The 22,705-nt window shown below is 52.1% G+C and overlaps 1 protein-coding gene across 2 annotated transcripts in view; it reads left to right on the forward strand.

Moving 5' to 3' along the window:
• Positions 1-22,705, forward strand: part of ST14 (ST14 transmembrane serine protease matriptase) — a 37,903-nt gene that overhangs the window by 11,209 nt on the left and 3,989 nt on the right. For both annotated transcript variants that reach the window (XM_059069758.2, XM_059069755.2), the window contains 15 exons: positions 11,039-11,198; positions 11,421-11,548; positions 11,785-11,855; positions 12,383-12,540; positions 12,681-12,716; positions 12,968-13,208; positions 17,209-17,348; positions 17,507-17,604; positions 18,125-18,234; positions 18,318-18,448; positions 19,573-19,677; positions 19,965-20,075; positions 20,161-20,274; positions 20,530-20,652; positions 21,361-21,547. In XM_059069758.2, coding sequence (XP_058925741.2) covers positions 11,039-11,198; positions 11,421-11,548; positions 11,785-11,855; positions 12,383-12,540; positions 12,681-12,716; positions 12,968-13,208; positions 17,209-17,348; positions 17,507-17,604; positions 18,125-18,234; positions 18,318-18,448; positions 19,573-19,677; positions 19,965-20,075; positions 20,161-20,274; positions 20,530-20,652; positions 21,361-21,547 — 1,913 coding nt within the window. The remainder of the gene's footprint in view (positions 1-11,038; positions 11,199-11,420; positions 11,549-11,784; positions 11,856-12,382; positions 12,541-12,680; positions 12,717-12,967; positions 13,209-17,208; positions 17,349-17,506; positions 17,605-18,124; positions 18,235-18,317; positions 18,449-19,572; positions 19,678-19,964; positions 20,076-20,160; positions 20,275-20,529; positions 20,653-21,360; positions 21,548-22,705) is intronic.

Raw genomic sequence — 22,705 nt, forward strand, 5'->3', positions numbered from 1 at the left:
CAGTGCCAGGAATTGGGAGGGGACACAGACATGAAACCTGCGGGAGCTCGACGCTGGCTGGCAGAGAACCACCGGGTCCTGGCGGTTGGCTGAGTCAGGCCCCTGGGACTTTCCCGCTCTGACCAGGTGTGCAGAGTTTGGGTGATTTTATTTCCTTCAGTGTGAGCTGTTGGCTCTGGGTCAGCTCTCTGTCCTCGTTGGGCTCACAGGTCTGCAGGTAATTCTGGACCCTCCTTAAGGCCCCGCAGCCTCACCCATTTTCCGGCAGGTCCTTCTTTGGGTGGGGCCGCTGAGGACAGTGACGAGGTTGAAGGGGAAGGGTTGAGAGGGTCAGGCAACAAGAAGGCAGAGGGTTTTGGGAGTCCGTCACCAGCTGACCGGCCTTGGCTGGCAGTGTGTATCTGCAGAAATCTGCTGGCTGCCGCCGGGACTTCTGGATGGTGCTTATAACCAGTCGTGGGAAGGTCCTGGGCACAGAAGCCAAGTCCAGCCCCTTGCGTAGGTACCTTGCATCCCAGGCGGTTGCTTAAAATAGGCTGACTGAAACTGACACGACCCAGCTGGCTCCTCTCACTGTGGCCAGCAGCGTCCTGGGAAGGGTAGGCGGCAGTGTATTCTCGCAAGCTGGTTCCCAAGAATGACCTGGGACACAGGTTAGACTGGCGGATCCCAGGGCTCTGCGCCTGCCGTGCTGCTCTGGAATCTCCTGGGAGAGGGGCTGGGGACTCTGGATGCCGAGCAAGCGCTGTGCTTCTTTTATTTATTTTTTATCGTCATTTTTCACAGCTAGGCAGGTCTGGAGTATGCTGGAGTGGTACCATCAATGGGAGCTTCCTGTTTCTTGAGAATCTGGCTTCTTTTGGGCTCAGATGCCCCGGGCTGGTGAGTGGGTGGATTCCGACATGGGTTTCTTTTCCCTTCTCTGTTGCTTGGATCATCAAGTGTCCTTTCTGTGCTCATCATTTTGCTGGGCCAGGACTGCTGTGGCCACAGGATAGGTGAAGTCCCCACCCTTGGGAGCCTGCATATTGGCTGCACGCGGCTCACAGCCTCTTGGATTTTTCTGTGGGTGCTGACTTAACTGGAGAGAGTCCATCTAAGTACAGGGTCCCTTGCTAGCCAGCAGCTTGAAGGAGGGGCCTGTCTCCAGTTTCACCCTTGGTATCTCAGTGCTATGCGTTGTACTGTTCTCAGCATCTCCCGGGATGACAAATAACAGTGTTAAGGTTTGGAATCCACTCCTTGCTCTGTCGTCTCCGGTGGCCTTGAGCCCATGCTGAGTTTCTGGGGACTCTGGCCAGGATCTGATTCGAACTGGCATCGGGGAGCGGCCACGAGAGTCAGGCTGGCTTTGTCTTTCCTCTTGAAAAGAAAAGCATCCTCGAAGTGCCATGGAATTGGCCCTCACCTTGGAAAACCGTTGCGCGTGCTGAGACTGTGCTTTCTCGCTTGAACCACCTCAGGGGTATTGGGATGACATCATGGAGTTGAAACCCGCCCCAGCTGGCGGCGGGTACACCGAGTCACGGAACCGGTGAGCGGAGAGCGCCTGCCACCAGTCCGCGGCGGAGTGGGGAGTGGCACGTGAAGCCAGCCACCCTTGTCTCCAGCCAGTGACATCACCTCTGCCCCTTGACCTTGGTCCTCAGCTGCAGAAGCACATCAGCAGACGTCACGTGAGGGCCTTTGGTGGCCCCTCCCAGGACTCTCAGCCACCTCTTCAGTCTTCAGCTTCGTGAACCCTGCCTTCCCGGCAAATCACACCCAGCCTTGGCCAGATGAGGAACAGTCTTTAAAAAGGGAGCCTGGCACGAAGATTTATCTCTTCTCCGTCTCCTTTGACTGAAATCTTGTGCAGATTTTTAGATCGTTAGTATTGTTTTCGCTATCTATAAACGTGAACACTTACCAGTAGCTTTTCTCCCGTGAGGACCGCACTGAGCCGCCAATGCCACCTTCCGGCTTTGGATCTGCTGGTCCCTGGAGCCGGTGGGAGAGCGGGCCCTGGTGAGCGAGTGGCCAGTGCCAGGCCATCAGTGTGCGCTTGGCGAACCAGGGAAAGGGTCCTCGGCCGCATGAGGATTCTGTGGTTGACTTGGACACAGTTCTGCTTGCTAAGCATTTAGCTCTCAGCCCTGGTGAGTTTCGTACTTAACAGGACTAGGGTGACCACAAAGGTCTTTCCTATAGCGTCAAATAAAATATGCCTTTTCCTTTTTACCTTCTATAAATTAGTTTTTTGGACAACCACCGACCTTGGGGAGGATATGCGTCGTTTGCGCTAGTGTGCTTATTAAACCAGCAGAACATATGATATTTTCCAGGGCTTATATGTCTCCCCTCCTGGATTTTTGGATGGTACTCCCTCCGTCCCTCCAGGAAGTTGGGTGGGGATGGTGGTGATCTGATTTGCCCCTGCACCCCACCCCTTGGCTTCTCCCCCTTTGGGGCTTCACTCTGTGTGCACCCCTGATGCCTGTCTGTCCTCCAGGAAGTCATCTCTTGCTCTCTTGCCTTGAGCCAAGATCTAACTCGAGCTGGCCGGGGAGAAGAGGCCATGAGAGTTGCATGGCCTCTGTTTGTGGTAGGCCAGCACCTGCTTTACAACACTGTGTTTTGTATGTGCACCTGTAAATGTGTTTACTTTTATGAAAGACAGGACGGGCAGAGGCAGGCACCAGCACCCTCCCTCTTCTCTTGGCTCTGCAGTCTGTAGAGAGATGGTTATGTGTAGGGAGGTTATGTTTTCAGTTAAGCCCGAACGGATGGGAGCTCCCTGCCACTTGCTCCGGGGGGCCACCCAATCCTGTGCATCCGTGAAACCCCGACGAGGGTTGGTGTGGCTTGTCCCGCTTTGCTGCTTTACTGGCTTCACTCCCTTTGTGACTTTGGACAGGTTACTCCCTGTCTCTCAGTCTCAGTCTCCTTATCAGTGAAAGGACTGGGTTAGGCAAGATGATCTCTAATATGCCTGAAAATGGAGCCAAGAGTAGGGTAATAAAAGGAAGTCATCTAGTTACTGATTAAACAGCATTTCTGGGCTGAATGGAGCCTGGTATTCACTGTGCAGGGACGACCAGGGCCCTGCCTATGAGCCAGCACCATGGCTGACAACTTGCTCCACGGCCAGGCTGGGGTGGCCCTTGGGCTCTGCTGTCCATGCTGTTGGCCACCTTCCCCTTCCCAAGGGGTTTGTTTTCCCATATCCCAGAATACTTGCTCCCTGAGTTCTGGAAGCTGACACAGGGAGGTAGGAAATCAGGATCAAATCTGGAGCTGCCACCCAGTGACTGTGTGATCTTGCAAGGTCACCATTTCTCCCTGCCTTTCTGTAGAACGGCAGTGAGGGCACCAGTCATGCATGATTCCAGGATTGTTGTGAGGCTTGGGTAAGAAAACAGTTGTGAAATTACCCTGTACATTGAAAATAAACATATTAAACTATTATGTTACATTTCTTCCAACACATATAAACATAGACACACAGGGACTTGAGAGTCTGCCTGCCAATGCAGGGGACACGGGTTCGAGCCCTGGTCCAGAAAGATCCCATATGCCCTGGAGCAACTGAGCCCTTGCACCACAACTGCTGAGCCTGTGCTCTGGAGCCCGTGAGCCACAACTGCTGAGCCCGCATGCCACAACTACTGAAGCCCGTGTGCCTAGATTAAAAAAAAAACAAACACACAGTCTGCTCAGAGAGTCTAGCTAATAAATAAATAAATAAAAACATTTGTTGCCTTTTTAGTAAATCTTGAGATCCAGATCCTGTGATGTAAGTCCTCCAGTTTTGTTCTTTCTCAGGGCTTGTTGCATTTCTATGTGAATTTCAGAAGCAACTCATCAGTTTCTAAGAACAACCTGCTGAGGTTTTGATCAAGATTGTATTGACTCTAGGCAAATCTGAGGAGAACAGACATCTGAACTCTCTAGAGTCTTCCAATCCATGAACACAGGATATTGCTTGATTCTTTTCTGTCTTTTAAATTTCCTCTTACCAATGTTTTGCATTTTTCAGCATACAGGTGTTTTGCACCTTTTGTCAGATTTTCCCAAAAGTATTTCATATTGTTGATGTTATTGTAAGGGTTTTTGTTCTTTTTTTTTGTTTTAATTTCCAGTTGGTAATTGTTAATGTATAGAAGTACAATAGATTTTTAGATACTGATCTTATATCCTACAACCTTGTAAACTCACTTATTATTTCAATAGCTTTTTTGACTTAACAAAGCTGCAGTAATGGAGACAGGGTGGTATTAGCATACAGATAGACAAAGAGATCAATGGGATAGAATAGAGTCTGGAAATAGACCCGTGTATAAATGGACAATTGATTTTTGACAAAGGTGCAAAGGCAATTCAGTAGAAAAGGGATAGTCTGCACAACAGATGATATTTGATATCCATATGTAAAGGGGAAAAAAAGAAAAAAGAAAAAAAAAGAACTTTGATCCATACCTTGCACCATTAAAAAAAAATTTATCTCAAAATGGATTCTAGACCCAAATGAAAAAACTAAAACATTAAAACTACTGGAAGAAAACACAGGAGAAAATCCTTGTTGCCTTGTGTTATGCAAAGATTTCTTAAATACAGCCACAAAATCAGAATCCATAAAGAAAAACCTGATAAATTGGACTTCATCAAAATGAAAAACTTCTGTTCTTCAGAAGACACTGTCAAGAGAATGAAAATCCAAGCCACAGACTAGGAGAAAATCTTTGCAAAGTATATATCTGATAAAGGACTTGTAACCAGAATACAGTAATAGGAAACTAAGCAAACCAATTTTAAAAACTAAGCAAAAGATTTGAAGAGATACGTCACCAAAGAAGATAAACAAATGGCAACCAAGTACCTGAAAAGATGCTCAACATCATTAGTCAGTAGGGAAAAGGAACTTAAAACCGCAGTGAGATACCACTATACTTCTATTAGAACAGATAAAATGTAAAAGACTGACCACATCCAGTGTTGGATAGGATGTGGACAACTGGATTTCTCACGCACTGCTGATGGGAATGTGAAATGGTACCGTCACTTTGGAAAACAGTTTGACAGTTTCTTAAAGAGTTAAACGTACAGCTGTCATACAAACTTGCTGTTCCACTTAGGGTATTGGCCCAAGAGAAATGAAAGCATATACCAGTACAAGGACTCATACAGGAATGTTTATAGTAGCTTTTTTGTAATCACCCCTACCTGGAAATAACACAAATATCCATTAACAGGTGACTAGGTAGACAAATTGTGTTATATCCATTCAATAAGCTACTACTCAACACTGGAAAGGAATGCACTGTTAATATAATAAACATGATAACACAGGTGAATCTCATATGGTTGAGTAAAAGTAGTGTTGAGTAAGAGTAGTCAGATAGTAAAGAGTACATACTGTTTAATTCCATTTATATAAAGTTCTAGAAGAAGCAAACTAATCTTTACTGATGGGAAGCAGATCAGTGGTAGTTTGGGGACAGGAAAGGGAATCAGGAAGGAAAGGAGGGAAGAGCCAGGAGGAAACTGGAAGGTGATAGATAGGTTCATTATCTTTTTTTTTTTTTTTTTTTTTTTTGCGGTACGTGGACCTCTCACTGTCGTGGCCTCTCCCGTTGCGGAGCACAGGCTCCGGACGCGCAGGCTCAGCGGCCATGGCTCACGGGCCCAGCCGGCATGTGGGATCCTCCCGGACAGGGACATGAACCCGTGTCCCCTGCATCAGCAGGCGGACTCTCAGCCACTGCACCACCAGGGAAGCCCAATTATCTTGATCATGGTGATAGTTTCATGGGTGTATATATATGCCAAAAATTGTACAATTTAAACATGTACAGTTTTTGTCAGTTGTACCTCAGTGAAACTATTTTAAAAATTCCATAGAAGGTTTATGAGAGTAAGTTTTTTAAAAAATCCCAAAAGAGAACTAAATGACAAAGAAATGTAAAATATGAGAGAGGGGGAAGAAAAGCCAGATAGGCGTGTAGAGGATGTACTCCTTTAAAAACATTTATTTCATTGTGGTAGAGTTGATTTATAATGTTGTTAATTTATGCTGTACAGCAAAGTGATTCAGTTACATATATACTTTCTCATATTCTTTTACTGGTTTATTACAGAATATATTCAATATATATTGTTGTTTATCCATGCTGTATCCATCTTATATCTACTAGTTTGCATCTGCCAATTCCAAACTCCCAGTGCAACCTTCCCCTGCCCGCCCCCATCTTGGCAACCACAAGTCTGTTCTCTATGTCTGTCTGTGAGTCTGTTTCTGTTTTGTAGATAAGTTCACTTGTGTCGTATTCTATTTTTTTTTTTTTTTGGCTGTGCCTTGTGGCTTGCGGGATCTTAGTTCCCCGACCAGGGATTGAACTCGTGTTCTCAGCAGTGAAAGCATGGAGTCCTAACCACTGGACCACCAAGGAATTCCCATGTGTCGTATTTTAGATTCCACATATAAGTGACATCATATGGTATTTGTCTTTCTCTTTCTGACTTACTTCGCTTAGTATGATAATCTCTAGGTCCATCCATGTTGCTGCAAATGCCATTAATTGTTTTTTTTATGGCTGAGTAGTATTCCATTGTATAAATATACCATATCTTCTTTATCTGTTCATCTGTCAATGGACATTTAGGTTGTTTCCATGTCTTGGCTATTGTGAATAGTGCTGCTATGAACATTGGGGTGCATGTATCTTTTCAAATTATGGTTTTCTCCAGATATATGCCCAGGAGTTGGGATTGCAGGATCATATGGCAACTCTATTTTTAGTTTTTTAAGGAACCTCCATACTGTTCTCCATAGTGGCTGCACCAATTTACATTCCCACCAACAGTGTAGGAGGGTTCCCTTTTCTCCACACCCTCTCCAAGATTTATTTTTTTTAATTATTTTTAGTTTTTTGCGGTACGTGGGCCTCTCAGGGCCTCTCACTGCTGTGGCCTCTCCCGTTGTGGAGCACAGGCTCCAGGTGTGCAGGCTCAGCGGCCATGGCTCACGGGCCCAGCCGCTCCGCGGCATGTGGGGTCTTCCTGGACTGGGGCTTGAACCCGCTTCCCCTGCATGAGCAGGCGGACTCTCAACCACTGCGCCACCAGGGAAGCCCTCCAGGATTTATTATTTGTAGACATTTTGATGATGGCCATTCTGCCTGGTGTGAGGTGATACCTCATTGTCGTTTTGATTTGCATTTCTCTAATAATTATTGATGTTGAGCATCTTTTTGTGTGCCTATTGTCCATCTGTATGTCTTCTTTGTATATTTTGGAAAATTAAGCCCTTGTCAGTCACATCATTTGCAATAGAGGATGTACTTTTAAGCTTTGGTGTTCTGAAATTTCAACATGATATCTTTCGTTATGTGTGCTTTTTCATTTATCTTTCTCACCATTCAGCAAGCTCTTTCAATCTGAAGAGACATACCTCTCTTTGGTGCTTGGAAATATTCTTCTAGCATTTTTCTGATAACATCCTCTGCCAGACTCAGGAATTGGGCTCAGGTATTTATGGAAGATAGAGGTGAGACAGGGAAGGGCATTATTAGAAACCCCCAGAGCCCCACCTCCATCCCAAACAAAACTACTCCTACGCATGAGTCCCCCATAAGGGATGGGAAATCAATTTCTCCAGACTTGAGGACAGCAGGTGCCAGAAGGCTGAAGTGAAGGGGAAAACAGTCACAGGTCTCTTCTCTCCCATGTTCTGAATGGTAGTGGCTGGGTTTAAATCACCCCACCCAGAAGATTAGAAAACTATTCTCTGCAGTAACTAAGCTATCTCATAGAAAAGGTCTACACAGCCTAGCAGTTGGGAGTGCCCAGTAAAATATCTGGCTAGCCACTGACTTGTGGCCCAAAGTGAAGCCACCTGTGGACAAGCCATGCCCACAGAGGTTCTGAACAACCTTTAGGACTTCATTCATAAATATGAGTAAACAGCCACACATCCTCAAGTATTTGAGGAATGCCTTCAACACGGAAGAGGAAGTCAACAACAGAGAAAAGTTACTCAATAGAAATATCAGGGGCTTCCCTGGTGGCACAGTGGTTGAGAGTCCGCCTGCCGACGCAGGGGACACGGGTTCGTGCCCCGGTCCGGGAAGATCCCACATGCCGCGGAGCGGCTAGGCCTGTGAGCCACGGCCGCTGAGCCTGCGCGTCCGGAGCCTGTGCTCCGCAATGGGAGAGGCCACAGCAGTGAGAGGCCCGCGTACCGCAAAAAAAAAAAAAAAAAAAAAAAAAAAAAAAAAAAAAATATCAGGATGAGAAGATTTTGCCTCCAAAATTCATAAAATAAGAAAGAAGCCTTGGAAATGAAAGTTTTGATAGCAGAAATGAAAAACTCAATAGAAAGAATATAAAACAAGATGGATAAGCAAAGCAGAGGATCAGTATAATAGAACTTACAGAAAGAGTAAAGAGAAAATGCAGGGGAGGACATAATCTACGAAATAATACAAGAAAGTTCCCCAGACTGAAAGATACAAGTTTCCAAATTCAAAGGGCAGGTGGAGAGCTCAGTGTAGTGAAATTTAAAGACCCAATTCAAAGCATTTACTCAAGACTTTTCAGAGAAAGATAGCAAATCATGAATAGAAAATAATGGATTTGTACTATTATCATATTTCTCCAAAGCACAATTAGAAGCTGGAAAACATTGGAGCCTTCAAAATTCTATGTGAAAATTATTTGAAACTTAATAGTCCTATACCCAGCCAAACCATCAACAAATATGAGTGCAGAATTAAGGTCCTTCTAAACATGTAAAGTCACAAGAAATATCCCTCTCTGGAAACTACTGAAGTATGTGTTCCACCCAAATGAAGTAAGCCAAGAGAGATGAAGACATGGAATCCAGGAAATAGGGGTTTTAACACAAGAGGGAGTTGGGAGTTCCCTGGAGGTCCAGTGGTTAGAACTCGGTGCTTTCACTGCCATGGCCCCGAGTTCAGTCCCTGGTCAGGGAACTAAGATCCTGCAAGCTGTGCAGTGCAGCCAAAAAGACAAAAACAAAAACAAAACAAAACAACAACAAACCATACACACAAGAGGGAGTTGAAGGAACTTCCCAGGATGATGGTGGAGGAAGTTCCAGACAGCAGCTATGGGGAAGGACAGAGTGCGCCCAGGAGGAAAATGAAATGAGAGGTTCTTTGACAGACTTTATATGTGGAAGATTAGAAGAACATTACAGTGCTCTTAGATTGTATGGAATGACTTGGGTATATGTTAAAAAGAAACCCAAGTAAATGAATATTCACAGCAGGAAAAACAACTCAGTTGTAGTGAGAAGGAAACAATAGTGAACAATATTTTCAGAGGCTAATAATGAAAATACACAGTATGGATATAATTTTTTTTAAACTTCAGCCCCATAACTATTGGGAGGATGGGTGAGAGTCAGAGAAGGAAGGACATTGAAATCCACCCTATCATAATAGGAAGTCAGCTGATTATATTTTATATAGATGAATCAAGAGTTACTGGTATTGGCATATTATTTAGAAATATGGAGACAAATTCCAGAACAAGCAGCTTGGAAACATTTTAAGTGCCTCTGGGCTGCGTTTTTTATTTTCTTTTTAAAAAATTATTTCTTTTTGAGATGTAATTGACATAATAAGATGTACACCGTGTTGATTTGATACATTTATATATTGTAATATGATTACCATGGTAGGGTTAGCTATGGGATGTATTTTTGTGTTTGATATTAGATAAAGTCACACATATAACCAGTTAGGAAACTAAAGTTAGAGAAACGAGTATCCAAATGTGGCAGGAGTGGGCAGAATCTTTCACAACAGTGAGTGAGTAGGTAATGTTTGAATGTGACAAATCATGAAATGGCAGTTCACGCACGTCATTTACAGTTCTGAGGTTAATACCAAAACAGCCACATCTGTAAACTTAAAAATGGCCACATCTGTGGAATTTGGGGTGGGGCTGCTGCTTTTATTACACACCCTGTTGGAGTAGGTATGAGGCAGTTAACTCTAAAAGGGCCCAGCCCGGGGCTTCCCTGGAGGCGCAGTGGTTGAGAATCCGCCTGCCGATGCAGGGGACACGGGTTCGAGCCCCGGTCCAGGAAGATCCCACATGCTGCGGAGCGGCTAAGCCCGTGCGCCACAACTACTGAGCCTGCGCTCTAGAGCCCACGTGCCACAACTACCGAAGCCCGTGCGCCTAGAGCCCGTGCTCCGCAATAAGAGAAGCCACCGCAGTGAGAAGCCCGCGCACCGCAACGAAGAGTGGCCCCAAGCCTGCGCGCAGCAACAAAGACCCAACACAGCAAAAAATAAAATCAATAACATTTAAAAAAACAATAATCATAAATGAATAAAAGGGCACAGCCCCTCCCCGGGTTTAGGGCAGCAGATAGAGTGTGTGCCGGAGGGCGGAAGAGTTGCCTACCTGTCATCGCGTGCTGCAGACACCTCACCTGCCCGCCCGCACTCACGCCCCCCTCTTCCTGGAGACCCCTTGCCATCCTGTTTGTTGGAAGTTTTGTTTGTTTTTCATGCTCTTGGGTCTGAGCCTGGCTGTGGATTCCGGTAGGGACCTGGCCTTCTCAGCTCACCTTCGGGTTCTGGACTGGGAGACTTCAGGCTCAGAGGAGAGTGACTTGCCCTGCAGTGTCACGGCAGAGCTGCCCAGTTTACTGACTTTTTACTTTTGGCCGGTTAAACGTTGGTGGAGCAAGGGTTAGGGTTAGGGCACACCGCGCAGCTTGCCCGAGGCAATCCTGGCCCTGCGCTGGGCCCTCTGTCCCCACATCTGGGCGTCCCCCTGCGTCAGAGATGATTCATGTAGCTGACAGCCTCAGGGACTGGGTTCACATGGGCTGTTTGTTTCCCTTTTATTTAAACTCACAATTCTTAAGCAGCACAGGCCTGGGGATGCACGGAGGGGAGGCCACTGCTCCTTCCCGCGTGGGCCTGACAGCGTGGAAAGGTTCTGCCCGAGCCGGGCTGGGAGGCTGCTGAGGCCGGGGGTCCTGACCGGCAGTGCCCCGCCCGATTTCTCTGTTCAGAACATGAATGGCTTTGAGGAAGCCGTGGAGTTCCTGCCGGCCAACAACACCAGAAAGGTGGAAAAGGGCGACCCGCGGCGGTGGGTGGTGCTGGGCGCCGTGCTGGCTGGCCTCCTGGTGCTGTCCCTCATGGCGGGGCTCCTGGCGTGGCACTTCCAGTGTGAGTGGACCCTCCTCCAGGGGCCCACCCAGGGCCACCTGCTGTGAGCGGGAGGGAGGGAGGGTGCGGTTTCGGGGGAGGGAAAGGAGGGCTCCTCCCACGGGGAGGTGATGGGGCTCAGGGTCTGCTCCCCCGGGGTGGCTGAGGGCAGCTGTGACCGTGGGCGGACAGGAGGGCGTGTGTCCCTTCCTCTGACCACCGTCCTTCACTGTTCTCTCACAGACCAGAACGTGCGGGTCCAGAAGGTCTTCAACGGCTACCTGAGGATCACGAACGAGAACTTTCTGGATGCCTATGAGAACTCCAGCTCCACTGAGTTTGCAAACCTGGCCAAGAAGGTGAAGGAAGCGGTGAGTCCCATCCCTGGGCAGAGCCCGGGCCCTGCCGTCGGCTCTGGCACGCGCACCCCCGCCCAGCAGAAAGGAGGCTCCCCTCCGCTCCCAGATGCCTGGGCTGGTGTGTGATGTGGGCTCCCGGGCACCTGGGAAGGGGCCCCGGGTCCCAGGAGGGAGGGACCAGCCTGGGTGGGGGGGCCGGGGTCATGGGCACTCTCTGGACCCCCGTCAGCCTCCCCTCCTTCCCTCAGCTGAAGCTCTTGTACAGCGGGATCCCGGTCCTGGGCCCCTACTACAGGAAGTCAGCTGTGACCGCCTTCAGGTGGGTGCTGGAAGGCCGACGGAAAGGCGCTGCCGTGGTGCAGTGTCAGGGCCCTGCGGAGTGACGCGGCCGCGAGGTCCTGCCTAGAGAGCCGGGGCCCCGGTCCTTGTCCTGACTTTGTCTCCAGAGTACTTGTGCTTTTGCTAGTCTAATTGAATCTTGATGGATGCTGTGTGGCAGGTGGCACTGTCAGCCCCTTTCAAATTCAGGAAACGGGCTCGAGAAGCTGTGACTCCATGTGCCTAAGCTAGAGGTAGAACCCCGACTCCACTGCAGGTTTTTTCCCGCTCCTGAGCCTGAGCTGCACTGCCCGCCCCGCAACACAGCACGTCTGGCTGGGCGTGAGGCTGTGAGAGGAAAAGGCCCAGGCCTCTGGCTCAAGGGATCAGCAGGCGGGTGGGCGTGCAAGAGCCTGGGGGCCGGCCCGGGGCCTGGAGAAGTTCCCTTGGTGAGGCCCCTCGGGAGGTTCAGCGGGCACCCGGGAGGGTGTGGGCCCCGGCAGCTCAGGCTCGCCCCTCTCTCCCCAGCGAGGGCAGCATCATCGCCTACTACTGGTCGGAGTTCAGCATCCCCAAGTACCTGGTGGGGGAGGCCGAGCAGGCCATGGCGCAGGAGCACGTGGTCACACTACCACCCCGAGCCCGCGCCGTGAGCTCCTTCGTGCTGACCTCGGTGGTGGCCTTCCGTGAGTGCAGGGGCGCCGGGGCGGGCAGTGCCCAGGAGAGGAGACTGCCTCTGCTGGCCGGCACCTCCCTTTAGGGCAGTAAGGAGGCAGGAATGAGGAAATAGACCAGTAAATGCTTTATTCTCCCTCTTGCTCTTCAGCCACTGACCCCAGAACAGTACAGAGCACCCAGGACAGTAAGTATCCGCCCTCCTCCCAAAGGAGAAGGGGGGTATGTGGCCAGATGCCCCTTCAGTCAGGGGGGTCCCCCGAAGTCACAAGGTGGTGATGGCCAGAGACAGATGGCCTCTGTCTCTCCCGGGTCCAGAGCAGCCTGGGACACCTCAGAGGGGCCGGGCCTGGCTGCCTCTCCACCTCAGGCGGGGGTCCTGGTTGCTCCCCTCGTGGCCCTGCCCAGCTCTGCCCCATATCCTCTTGCCCCGCACAGACAGCTGCAGCTTTGCCCTGCACGCCCGTGGCAGCGAGCCGACCCGCTTCACCACGCCCGGCTTCCCCGACAGCCCCTACCCGTCTCACGCCCGCTGCCAGTGGACCCTGCGGGGGGACGCTGACTCCACACTGAGCCTCACCTTCCGCAGCTTCGACGTCGCGACCTGTGACGAACATGGCAGTGACCTGGTCACTGTGTACGACACCCTGAGCCCCGTGGAACCCCGGGCCGTGGTGCAGTGAGTGTCCCGGGCGAGTGGAAGTGGGCAGCGGGGGCCTGGCGGCTGCCCGTGGTGGGCTGGGCCTCCGGAATGACTGCAGTGGAGGCTGGAGGTTCAGGCCACTGCCAGCTTGCAGGCAGCAGAGAGCAGGTGTGGCGTGGTCCTCGGCCCGGGCTGCAGGGGAGCATTTCGGAGGTGACTGTCAGCCTTGGCAAGGATGCCGGAGGCCCACGGGTCCCTAGATGCTGGGCACTCCTTCACCTGTCTTTTACCTGCCGGAGTGGAGGTGCCACCTGCTGTTGTATCTATCTATGTTTCTTCCTTCCTTCTTTCCTTCCTCCCTCCCTCCCTTCCCTCTTTCTGTCTCTCTTTCTTTCCACGAGACTTGTGGGATCTTAGTTCCCTGACCAGGGATTGAACCCAGGCCATGGCAGTGGATGTGTCGAATCCTAACCCCTGGACTGCCAGGAAATTCCTCCACCTGCTGTTGTAAATGAAGGGCTCGTTGTTACTCAGCGATAGTGAGGTCAACAGTTGAAAAGATACTTTGTTACAGTTCCCGAGAGGAGGGGCCACACAGGGCCATATGGGGAAGCACCAGGGTCATCAGGAGGCAGAGGGGGCTGGAGGAAAACGTGGGCAAGAGCCTTTGTTGTAGATTCTCCAGGAAAGGCAAGGCAAGGCAGGGCAGGGTAGCACCTTCGGACCGGCTGGTTTGAATAACTCCAGAGGGCTCTGGGGCCTAGGGCTGTCTCCAGTCGTCTGGTACCTGGGTGATTAGGGCAGGTGAGAGTGGCCTGGAGCAGGAGAACTCCACAGAGAAGGTGTTGGGGTGTGGGCTCTGCATTAGTTAGTCTGCATGTGAAAGTCTCACCCTAGTCTTTACTGTCTCCAGGGATTGGCTAGCCCTGGGGGGTGGGGATGCCTTTCCAGGTCAGCAAGCCCCAGGTATCAAAGCATCGGGGTTATAGTAAATAAAAAGGCATAGATAGCAGGTACACACTACTCTATATAAAATAGATAAACAGGGCTTCCCTGGTGGCGCAGTGGTTGAGAGTCCGCCTGCCGATACAGGGGACACGAGTTCAAGCCCCGGTCCGGGAGGATCCCACATGCCGCGGAGCGGCTGGGCTCGTGACCCGTGGCCGCTGAGCCTGTGCGTCCGGAGCCTGTGCTCCGCAACGGGAGAGGCCACAGCAGTGAGAGGCCCGCGTACCACAAAAAAAACAAACAAAAAAAAGATAAACAAGTACCTCCTGTAGAGCACAGCGAACTATATTCAATATCTTGTAATAACCTACAGTGGAAAAAATCTGAAAGAGCATATATCTACGTATAACTGAATCACTTTGCTGCACACCTGAAACATTGAAAATCAACTGTATTTCAATTAAGAAAAGCACAGTGCACCTGCTGGGGGTGCCGAGGGGAATCGGAGGCTGCCGGTGGGGGTGGGCTGCCTTCACTCGGCTCCCCCGTCGCTCCCGACTCAGTGGACCGGAGCCTTCCACTGCTGTCTGTGGAAATGAGCCGGGCAGACGTTTCACAACTAATAAGGGGCTAAACTTCAGGCCCAAACCAGGAGGGAACCATTTGCTGCCACAGCTTCACAGCCAGGACTTCCGTCTAAACACCCTTTTCACGCGGGGTTTCTTTCTCTTTCTGTAACTGATTGACTGTACAACAAATGAATACCTGGTCCTGGGCGGCAGAGTGGAGAACAGACAAGCACGAAAAGGACAGACGCCACTCGTCGTCTTACTATCTGGAAGTAATCACTGTTAAATGTGTGTTGCACATTCTTATAGAATTTTTTGCTATGTGTATGTTTGTGTATTTATTTTAAAAGAGGATTATATGGCACACTTGGTTTTGTTATGTGCTTTGTAAAGATGACGTATGTCATGATGATCTTCCCAGGTGAGCAGTGTGTCTCTGTCACCGGCAATGGCTGCAGGCTGTGGCGTTGGTTAGCGCACATGGCATGCTCTTTGGCCCTGAGGCCTCTGGAGCCTGAGTGCTGAGTCTGAATTTCAGTCCTGCCACATTTTTTCTTTTTTCTTTCTCTTTTTTTTTTCTGGCTGCACCGCACAGCATGTGGGATCTTAGTTCCCCAGCCAGGGATTGAACCCATGCCCCCTGCACTGAAAGCACAGAGTCTTAATCACTGGACCACCAGGGGAGTCCCCTGACACTTCCCTGGTGGCCCAGTGAAGTGGACCACCATTTTTTTTTTGAGGAGGGGAGATTTCTTTTCTCCATTTCTTTCTTTATTGACTCATTTAAATTAAAAAAAATTTTAAACTTTAATTTTATTTTTAAATTTTATACTGGAGTATAGTTGATTTACAATGTTGTATTAGTTTCAGGTGTACAGCAAAGTGATTCAGTTATACATATACGTATATCTATTCTTTTTCAGATTTTTTTCCCATATAGGTTATTTCAGAGTATTGAGTAGAATTCCTGTGCTATACAGTAGGTCCTTGTTGATCATCTATTTCATATAGAGTAGTGTGTATATGTCAATCCCAACCTCTTAATATATCCCTCCCCCCCTTCCCCCTTTGGTAGCCATAAGTTTGTGTTCTATGTATGTGAGTCTGTTTCTGTTTTGTAAATAAGTTCATTTGTATCATTTGTTTTTTTAGATTCCACATATAGGTGATATCGTATGATATTTGTCTTTCTCTGTCTTTCTTCACTTAGTATGATAATCTCTAGGTCGATCCATGTTGCTGCAAATGGAATTATTTCATTCCTTTTTATGGCTGAGTAATATCCCATTGTTTATATGTACCACATCTTCTTTATCCATTTATCAGTCGATGGACATTTAGGTTGCTTCCATGACCTGGTTATTGTAATAGTGCTACTATGAACATTGGGGTGCATATATCTTTTTGAATTATGGTTTTCTCCGGATATATGCCCAGGAGTGGGATTGCTGGATCATATGGCAGCTCTATTTTTTTTTTTTTTTTTTTGCAGTACGCGGGGCCTCTCACTGTTGTGGCCTCTCCCGTTGCGGAGCATAGGCTCCGGACGCGCAGGCTCAGCGGCCATGGCTCACGGGCCCAGCCGCTCCGCGGCATGTGGGATCTTCCCCGACCGGGGCACGAACCCGTGTCCCCTGCATCGGCAGGCGGATTCTCAACCACTGCGCCACCAGGGAAGCCCTATTTTTCGTTTTTTGAGGAGCCTCCATACTGTTCTCCATAGAGGCTGCACCAGTTTACATTCCCATCAACAGTGTAGGACGATTCCCTTTTCTCCACACCCTCTCCAGCATTTCTTGTTTGTAGACTTTTTGATGATGGCCATTCTGACTGGTGTGAGGTGACACCTCACTGTAGTTTTGATTTACATTTCTCTAATAATTATCGATGTTGAGCATCCTTTCATATGCTTTTTGGAGATCTGTATGTCTTCTTTGGAGAAATGTCTATTTAGATCTTCTGCCCACTTTTTCATTGGATTATTTGGTTTTTTTGATATTGAGCTGCATGAGCTGCTTGTATTTATATATTTTGGAGATTAGCTGCTTGTTGGTCACATTGTTTGCAAATATTTTCTCCCATTCTATGGGTTGTCTTTTCGTTTAGTCCTGCCACTTATTAACTGTGCAATCTTGGGTAAGTTACTTCACCTGTTTTGCTTCTGTTTCCTTATCTGTAAAATGGGGATAATCGTGTTTAATGGTGGTTGTGACGAATACCTGAGTTAATGGATGCAGAAGCATTAAGGACAGTGCCTGGTGTGCTCCTAATAAGTGTTGGTAGTTGATGCTGTTCCTACTGCTGTTGTTGCGATTATTTGGTCCATAATGTGTTTAATGAGTCCTCTATTGTTAGGCATTCAGTGTTTCTGAGTTCTTGCTGTTATAAACAGAGACAGTCTTTTGAGGAGACCCTTACTCAGGTGGCTGGCTGCCTGTGTGGGGAGGGCTTTTGGACCCCACCCGTGGCCCCTCTGCTGGGTTCCGTGCTCTCATAACGCCCGCCCTTCTGCCCCGCAGGCTGTGTGGCACATACCCTCCCTCCTACAACCTGACCTTCCTCTCCTCCCAGAACGTCCTGCTCGTCACGCTGGTGACCAACACCGAGCGCCGACACCCCGGCTTCGAGGCCATGGTCTTCCAGCTGCCTCGGATGAGCAGTAAGGGGCAGCCCAGGAGGGGACAAGCCTCAGGACCACGTTTGGTGCTCAGGCTCTCCTGGTTGTGGAGTGTCTGGTGCCCAGGCAGGAGCTCCTCAGGGCTCTCGGCCTGCCTGGGTCCCTGGGCCTCACGCCCTCTGCCTTCCCCTTCCTTTCAGGCTGTGGAGGCTACTTGCATGCAGCCCAGGGGACATTTAGCAGCCCCTACTATCCAGGCCACTACCCGCCCAACATCAACTGCACCTGGAACATCGAGGTAGGAGGCCTCCCCTACGGTGCAAGGATGGGGGCCGCGGGCGGGGCAGGTTCGGGCAGCTTCCAGCAGAGCCGGGCTCACACCCGCCTCCTGGCTGGCGCCTGACGTGACCTGGGCCCAGGACTTCCCTCTCGGGCCGTGGCTCGCTCTGGGCAACGTGAGAGCAGGGGCGCCGGCCTCTTAGAGGAGCTGTTGGGACGAGGCCGAAGGCTGAGTGACACTCAGGACGCGCTTGCTGGACGGCAGGAGACAGGCGTCTTGCCGACGGGGCCCCTCACGCCGTCCAGTCGATGATGGGGGAGGACCTTCCAGCGTGTCTCGCTGTTTGCAAAGTCTGGAAGGTCTTACAAGCGTGGAGCCCGGATCCCTCCTGCCACATCCTTACTGCCCCCGTGGGCCGGAGGGAAGAACCTGGCAGCTGTGCTCCCGCCGTGGTCCTGGCCCTGTGGCCGCCACGGGCCACCCCGGACTTAGGAAGGAGCGAAGCCGTGCAGAGGATGAGCGGCATCTCTCTCCCCAGGTGCCCGACAACCAGAGCGTGAAGGTGCACTTCAAAGCCTTCCTCCTGCTGGAGCCCAGCGTCCCCCTGGGCTTCTGCTCCAAGGACTATGTGGAGATCAACGGGGAGAGGTGAGTGTCGGGGGAGGGGGAGGGGGGTGCCCCAGCCCCGGGGCGGGTCCTCTTCCTCCCGCTGAGCTCCCTGCCGCCCCCAGGTACTGTGGAGAGAGGCCCCAGTTTGTCGTCAGCAGCAGCAGCTCCAAGATCACTGTCCACTTCCACTCGGACCAGTCCTACACGGACACCGGGTTCCTGGCCGAGTACATGTCCTACGACGCCAGTGACCGTGAGTGACACGCTCAGGGGCGGGGCCTGGCTCGGGGGTGGACCCGCGATGCTCTCTCTAGTCTGCATCTTATTAGCACTGTGCTGTCCTGACTCCAGGCTACTGGAGCCGGTAGGATGCATTATCGGTTGCTCTAGTAGCTTTCTGAGGAAAAGAAAAGGCTACCTTAGATGCACTTACGAAAAGAGGTGGAGCGTGAATGCCGGCACACACCACGTCCTTTGTTGCCTGGGTGCGGCCCCCGAGTTCCTTTGGTCTATTGTCCCTTTGGTTCTGCATCACTTTGAGAATCTGTGCTTGTCTCTGTGGCCTTTTAGCACCTATAGGATTCATAGCATGCTTTTGAGACACATTAGAACATACTGGGGCATGAGTCATCACACTGACTACTCCTAGCTTTGAAAATTCTGTGATCTCTACGGAAGAGGTCTGGTGGTTTCCATGACCTTTAATTTCACTATCTGCTGTGAATACCAGTTCTTCCACGTCCATGGTGATTTTTTGGTTTCAACCCTGCATCATAGAATAACCTTTCGGAAGGTCACTTTTACTGCACACAAACGTCCAATTTAAGTTCAAATTCAACTACACGACTCACCGCCAGAAGTGTAATAAGATGAACAAACCGCTTTGATAAGTGACTAAGCTACCTGTGCAGAGAAAGCGACAACGGCCTCCTCTCCATTTTGTCATCTGCCCGATGACATCAGTTGTCAGACACATTCTGATTCCAGAGACATTGAAACGTGGAAAATACCTTAGAATTAAGGAAAGCTGGTGATGCCGTGTGACACTAGGGTAGGACATGTACATCGGCCGTCTGCAGAGCTGCAGCTGCTCCGAGCTGCTGGCGGGGAGCCTGGCGCCCGGGGACGTGGCTGACCAAGGACACGAGGCAGTAGAAGTGCACGCGCACCCGCCAGCCTCTCTCCACTCTGCCCGGGGCTTCCTGGGGTTTGGTCATGGGGGGCGGGAGGGACCTCGACTGGCCCTCCCCCGCTAGCTGTAGGAACCCCCTTGTCACAGCTCGGCGGGCCTGGAGACCCCCAGCTGCAGCCTCGCTCCTCTGTGCTGGAGGCGGGGCTGGGGGTCGTGGACTTGAGGCCTGCCCTCTCTCCCCACAGCGTGCCCGGGCAGGTTCATGTGTAACACCGGGCGGTGTATCCAGGAGGAGCTGCGCTGCGATGGCTGGGCTGACTGCGCCGACCACAGCGACGAGCTCCACTGCCGTGAGTCGGGGCTGCCAGACCCGGGCATCCTCTGCCCTTGCTGTGCCCGGCTTCTGCCACCGACCCCACGGCGGGACGGCCTGGGGTCGGGGGAGGTTGTTCCCGGCCCGGGGCCGACGAAGGCCGCCTTTCCTCGGGCTCCTGGGGGCCCCCTTAGGGGCAGATGGTGCTGAGTCAGCTTCCACAGCCAGGCGGGACGTGGTCCCCAGGAGCGCGGTGCCCCAGCTCCCGGGAAGAGCGGGTGCCGAGTGAGCCTCGTGTCTAACTGCGGCCCCTCGCCCCTCCAGAATGCAACGCCACCTACCAGTTCACGTGCACGGACAAGCTCTGCAAGCCCCTCTTCTGGGTCTGTGACTCCGTGAAGGACTGCCAGGACGGCAGTGACGAGCAGGACTGCAGTGAGTGCGGCGGGGGGTGGCGGCTGGGCTCCCCGCGGCCCTCTGCTGACCCGCCAGCCCCTGCTGAGTCCTCGCGCTTCCCCAGGCTGCCCGCCCGAGACCTTCAGGTGTAACAACGGGAAGTGCCTCCCGCAGAGCCAGCAGTGTGACGGGAAGGACAACTGCGGGGACGGGTCCGATGAGGCCACGTGCGACCACGGTGAGGCCAGGCCCCGCCCCCTTCCCTTGGCCTTTGCCTGCCACACTCACGTGCAGCGGGTCCAGAGTTCAACACACACAGACCGCCCTGAACACTGAGTGTGAGAGAAAGGGTGTCGGCTGGGCGCGGCTGTGGATGAGGGGCAGGCCCGAGAGGCATGTGAGGGGGATGGACCATCAGCTTGGGTGCCGGAGAGAGATTGATTCTCCCCCCCCCCCCCGCCCCCACCGCCAACGCATCCTCCTCTGTGAGCAGTGAGCACTGTTACCTGCACCAGACACACCTACCGCTGCCTCGACGGGCTGTGTGTGAGCAAGGGCACCCCCGAGTGTGACGGGAAGAAAGACTGTGTCGATGGCTCCGATGAGAAGGACTGTGGTGAGCAGGGCTGCCGCATACAGTTGTGCAGGTTGTTCACTGTGCAAGGCGCATACGGAGGTGGGCCTTATGCCAGCGCTCCACTCACCCGGCTCTGCCCTGGTGAGAGGGTGTGTCTGCCTGCAGGAAAGGATAACTTTGCTGATGGGCACCCAGGCGCTGCCTCACAGGCAGTTCTGGTCCTGGAGGCAAGGCCCAGGGCAGCTAGTACGTCAGGGCCTCTGTGGCAGGGCTGGTGCCCTGGCTGCGGTGCTGGGCTGACCCCTGCTCTGTAGACCTGGCCACAGGGGCAAGTCCTGGCTTGCCTGTGCTGCCTGGAGGGGAGAGCACAGCTCCTGGAGGCCTCGGCAGGGTTTTGTCCCCACCCCGCCCATACTTTAATATGCAGCCTCTTGTGTACTTCAGAAGCGCTGGCCACAGGTTACATGTGAGCAGCGCTGCAGCTGTTCTGTGACTTCACGTCACCCATTGCTCTTCCCTCTTGAGAGCTGTGTCCTTCAGCATGCAACAAGAAAATCTGGGCAAATGACACCCAAATTAAATCTAAGCAAACCAGCAGATGTCTGAAGGCCCCTGTGCAGGAGCAGGGAGGCGGGGAGTGAGGAATTTGAACTTGGGGCTAGGGAGAGGGGCAAGGTGGCTGCCCCGGCTGCGGCTCCAGTGGCGGGGCTGGTGCCCCACTGTGACTCTTGTCTCTGCCCCTCCCAGACTGTGGGCTGCGGTCGTTCACCAGGCAGTCTCGGGTTGTCGGGGGTGAGAACGCGGACGAAGGTGAGTGGCCCTGGCAGGTGAGCCTCCACGCCCTGGGCCAGGGCCACGTGTGTGGGGCTTCCCTCATCTCCCCCAGCTGGATGGTGTCCGCCGCCCACTGCTTCGTCGACCACAGAGGATTCAGGTGCGCCACGGGCCAGAGCGGGGAGGCCTCGCGCCGGCCCTAAGCGGGGCGCCCCTCCGTGTTTCCTGGGGTGGAGAGGCCCTGTGTCTGTGAGTCGTGCCCAGGTGACGCAGGGCCGGGGCTGGAGGGGTGGCTGAACCCCCGCCCCAGGATGGGGCTTAATAAGAGCAGTAATAAAAATGAGTGTTTACTGGGTGCCCCTCTTGTCCAGTGGGATCTCAGTGCCTCTCCTAACAGCCCAGGCAGATGGGTCTGAACACGTCCCCGTTTTACAGAAACGGAGGATCAGAGAGGTGAGGACACTTGCCTGAGGTGGTACAGTTTTTAAGTGACAGAGGCAGACTGGGGCCCCTGTGTGTGGAGTCCAGAGCCGCCGAGGTCGGCCTCTGTGCGGTGGAGACCCCTCGGGACCCGCTCACTCACCGCCCGGCCCCGGCTGGCCAGGCCACCGTGCGCGAGTTACTCAGCTTCCTAGGCCTCAGGCTCCTGGGTGCTGAGGGTGACGCTGTGATTTTTACGCTGAGGGGTGTGAGAAGGGAGCGCGGGGACGCGCCTGAAGCGCTGAGCCCGTGCCTGGCGCACCGTCGTAGCCTCAGGTCCACGGCAGACCCGAGCCCGGTGAAGTAGCCTCACTAGTCTTACTTCTGCCCATTAATGCCCTCAACGGCCATTGTTACCACTGGCACCGGGAGAGAAAGCGGAATGAGACTTGGTCCCTGCACTTCCAGACGTCCCAGGCTAGGGGGACAAGCTGCGATACACACGTGCGCGTACACGTCGTCAGGGCTGTGCCAGAGCTGGGGGCAGGCTGCCGGGGGCCCAGTGTGTGGGTTAGAGCTCCGCTGAGGGCTTGGGAGGGTGGCTGCTAGGAGTGCCTTTATGGGCAGGGTGTCTGGTCTGCTGTTGAAACGTGAGGGTGTTTGTCACTGGACCAGGTGACTTAGACCTTCCAGACACAGGGAGGGTTGTGAGCAGGGACAGGCAGGGGTGAAGTGTGCCAGAACCTGGAGCGCAGGTACTTTGGGTGCATTTCTGAGTCGGCAAGCGATCCCAGCGTGGTACCGAGAGGTGGCATCTCACGGTCAAGAGCATGGGCTGCTGGGTTCAGACGGTGGCCCGAGACCACCTTGACTGGCCGTTTGGGGGATACGATGACGT

Source organism: Kogia breviceps, chromosome 7, assembly GCF_026419965.1.
Source record: "Kogia breviceps isolate mKogBre1 chromosome 7, mKogBre1 haplotype 1, whole genome shotgun sequence".
In the NCBI taxonomy this organism is placed as follows: domain Eukaryota; kingdom Metazoa; phylum Chordata; class Mammalia; order Artiodactyla; family Physeteridae; genus Kogia; species Kogia breviceps.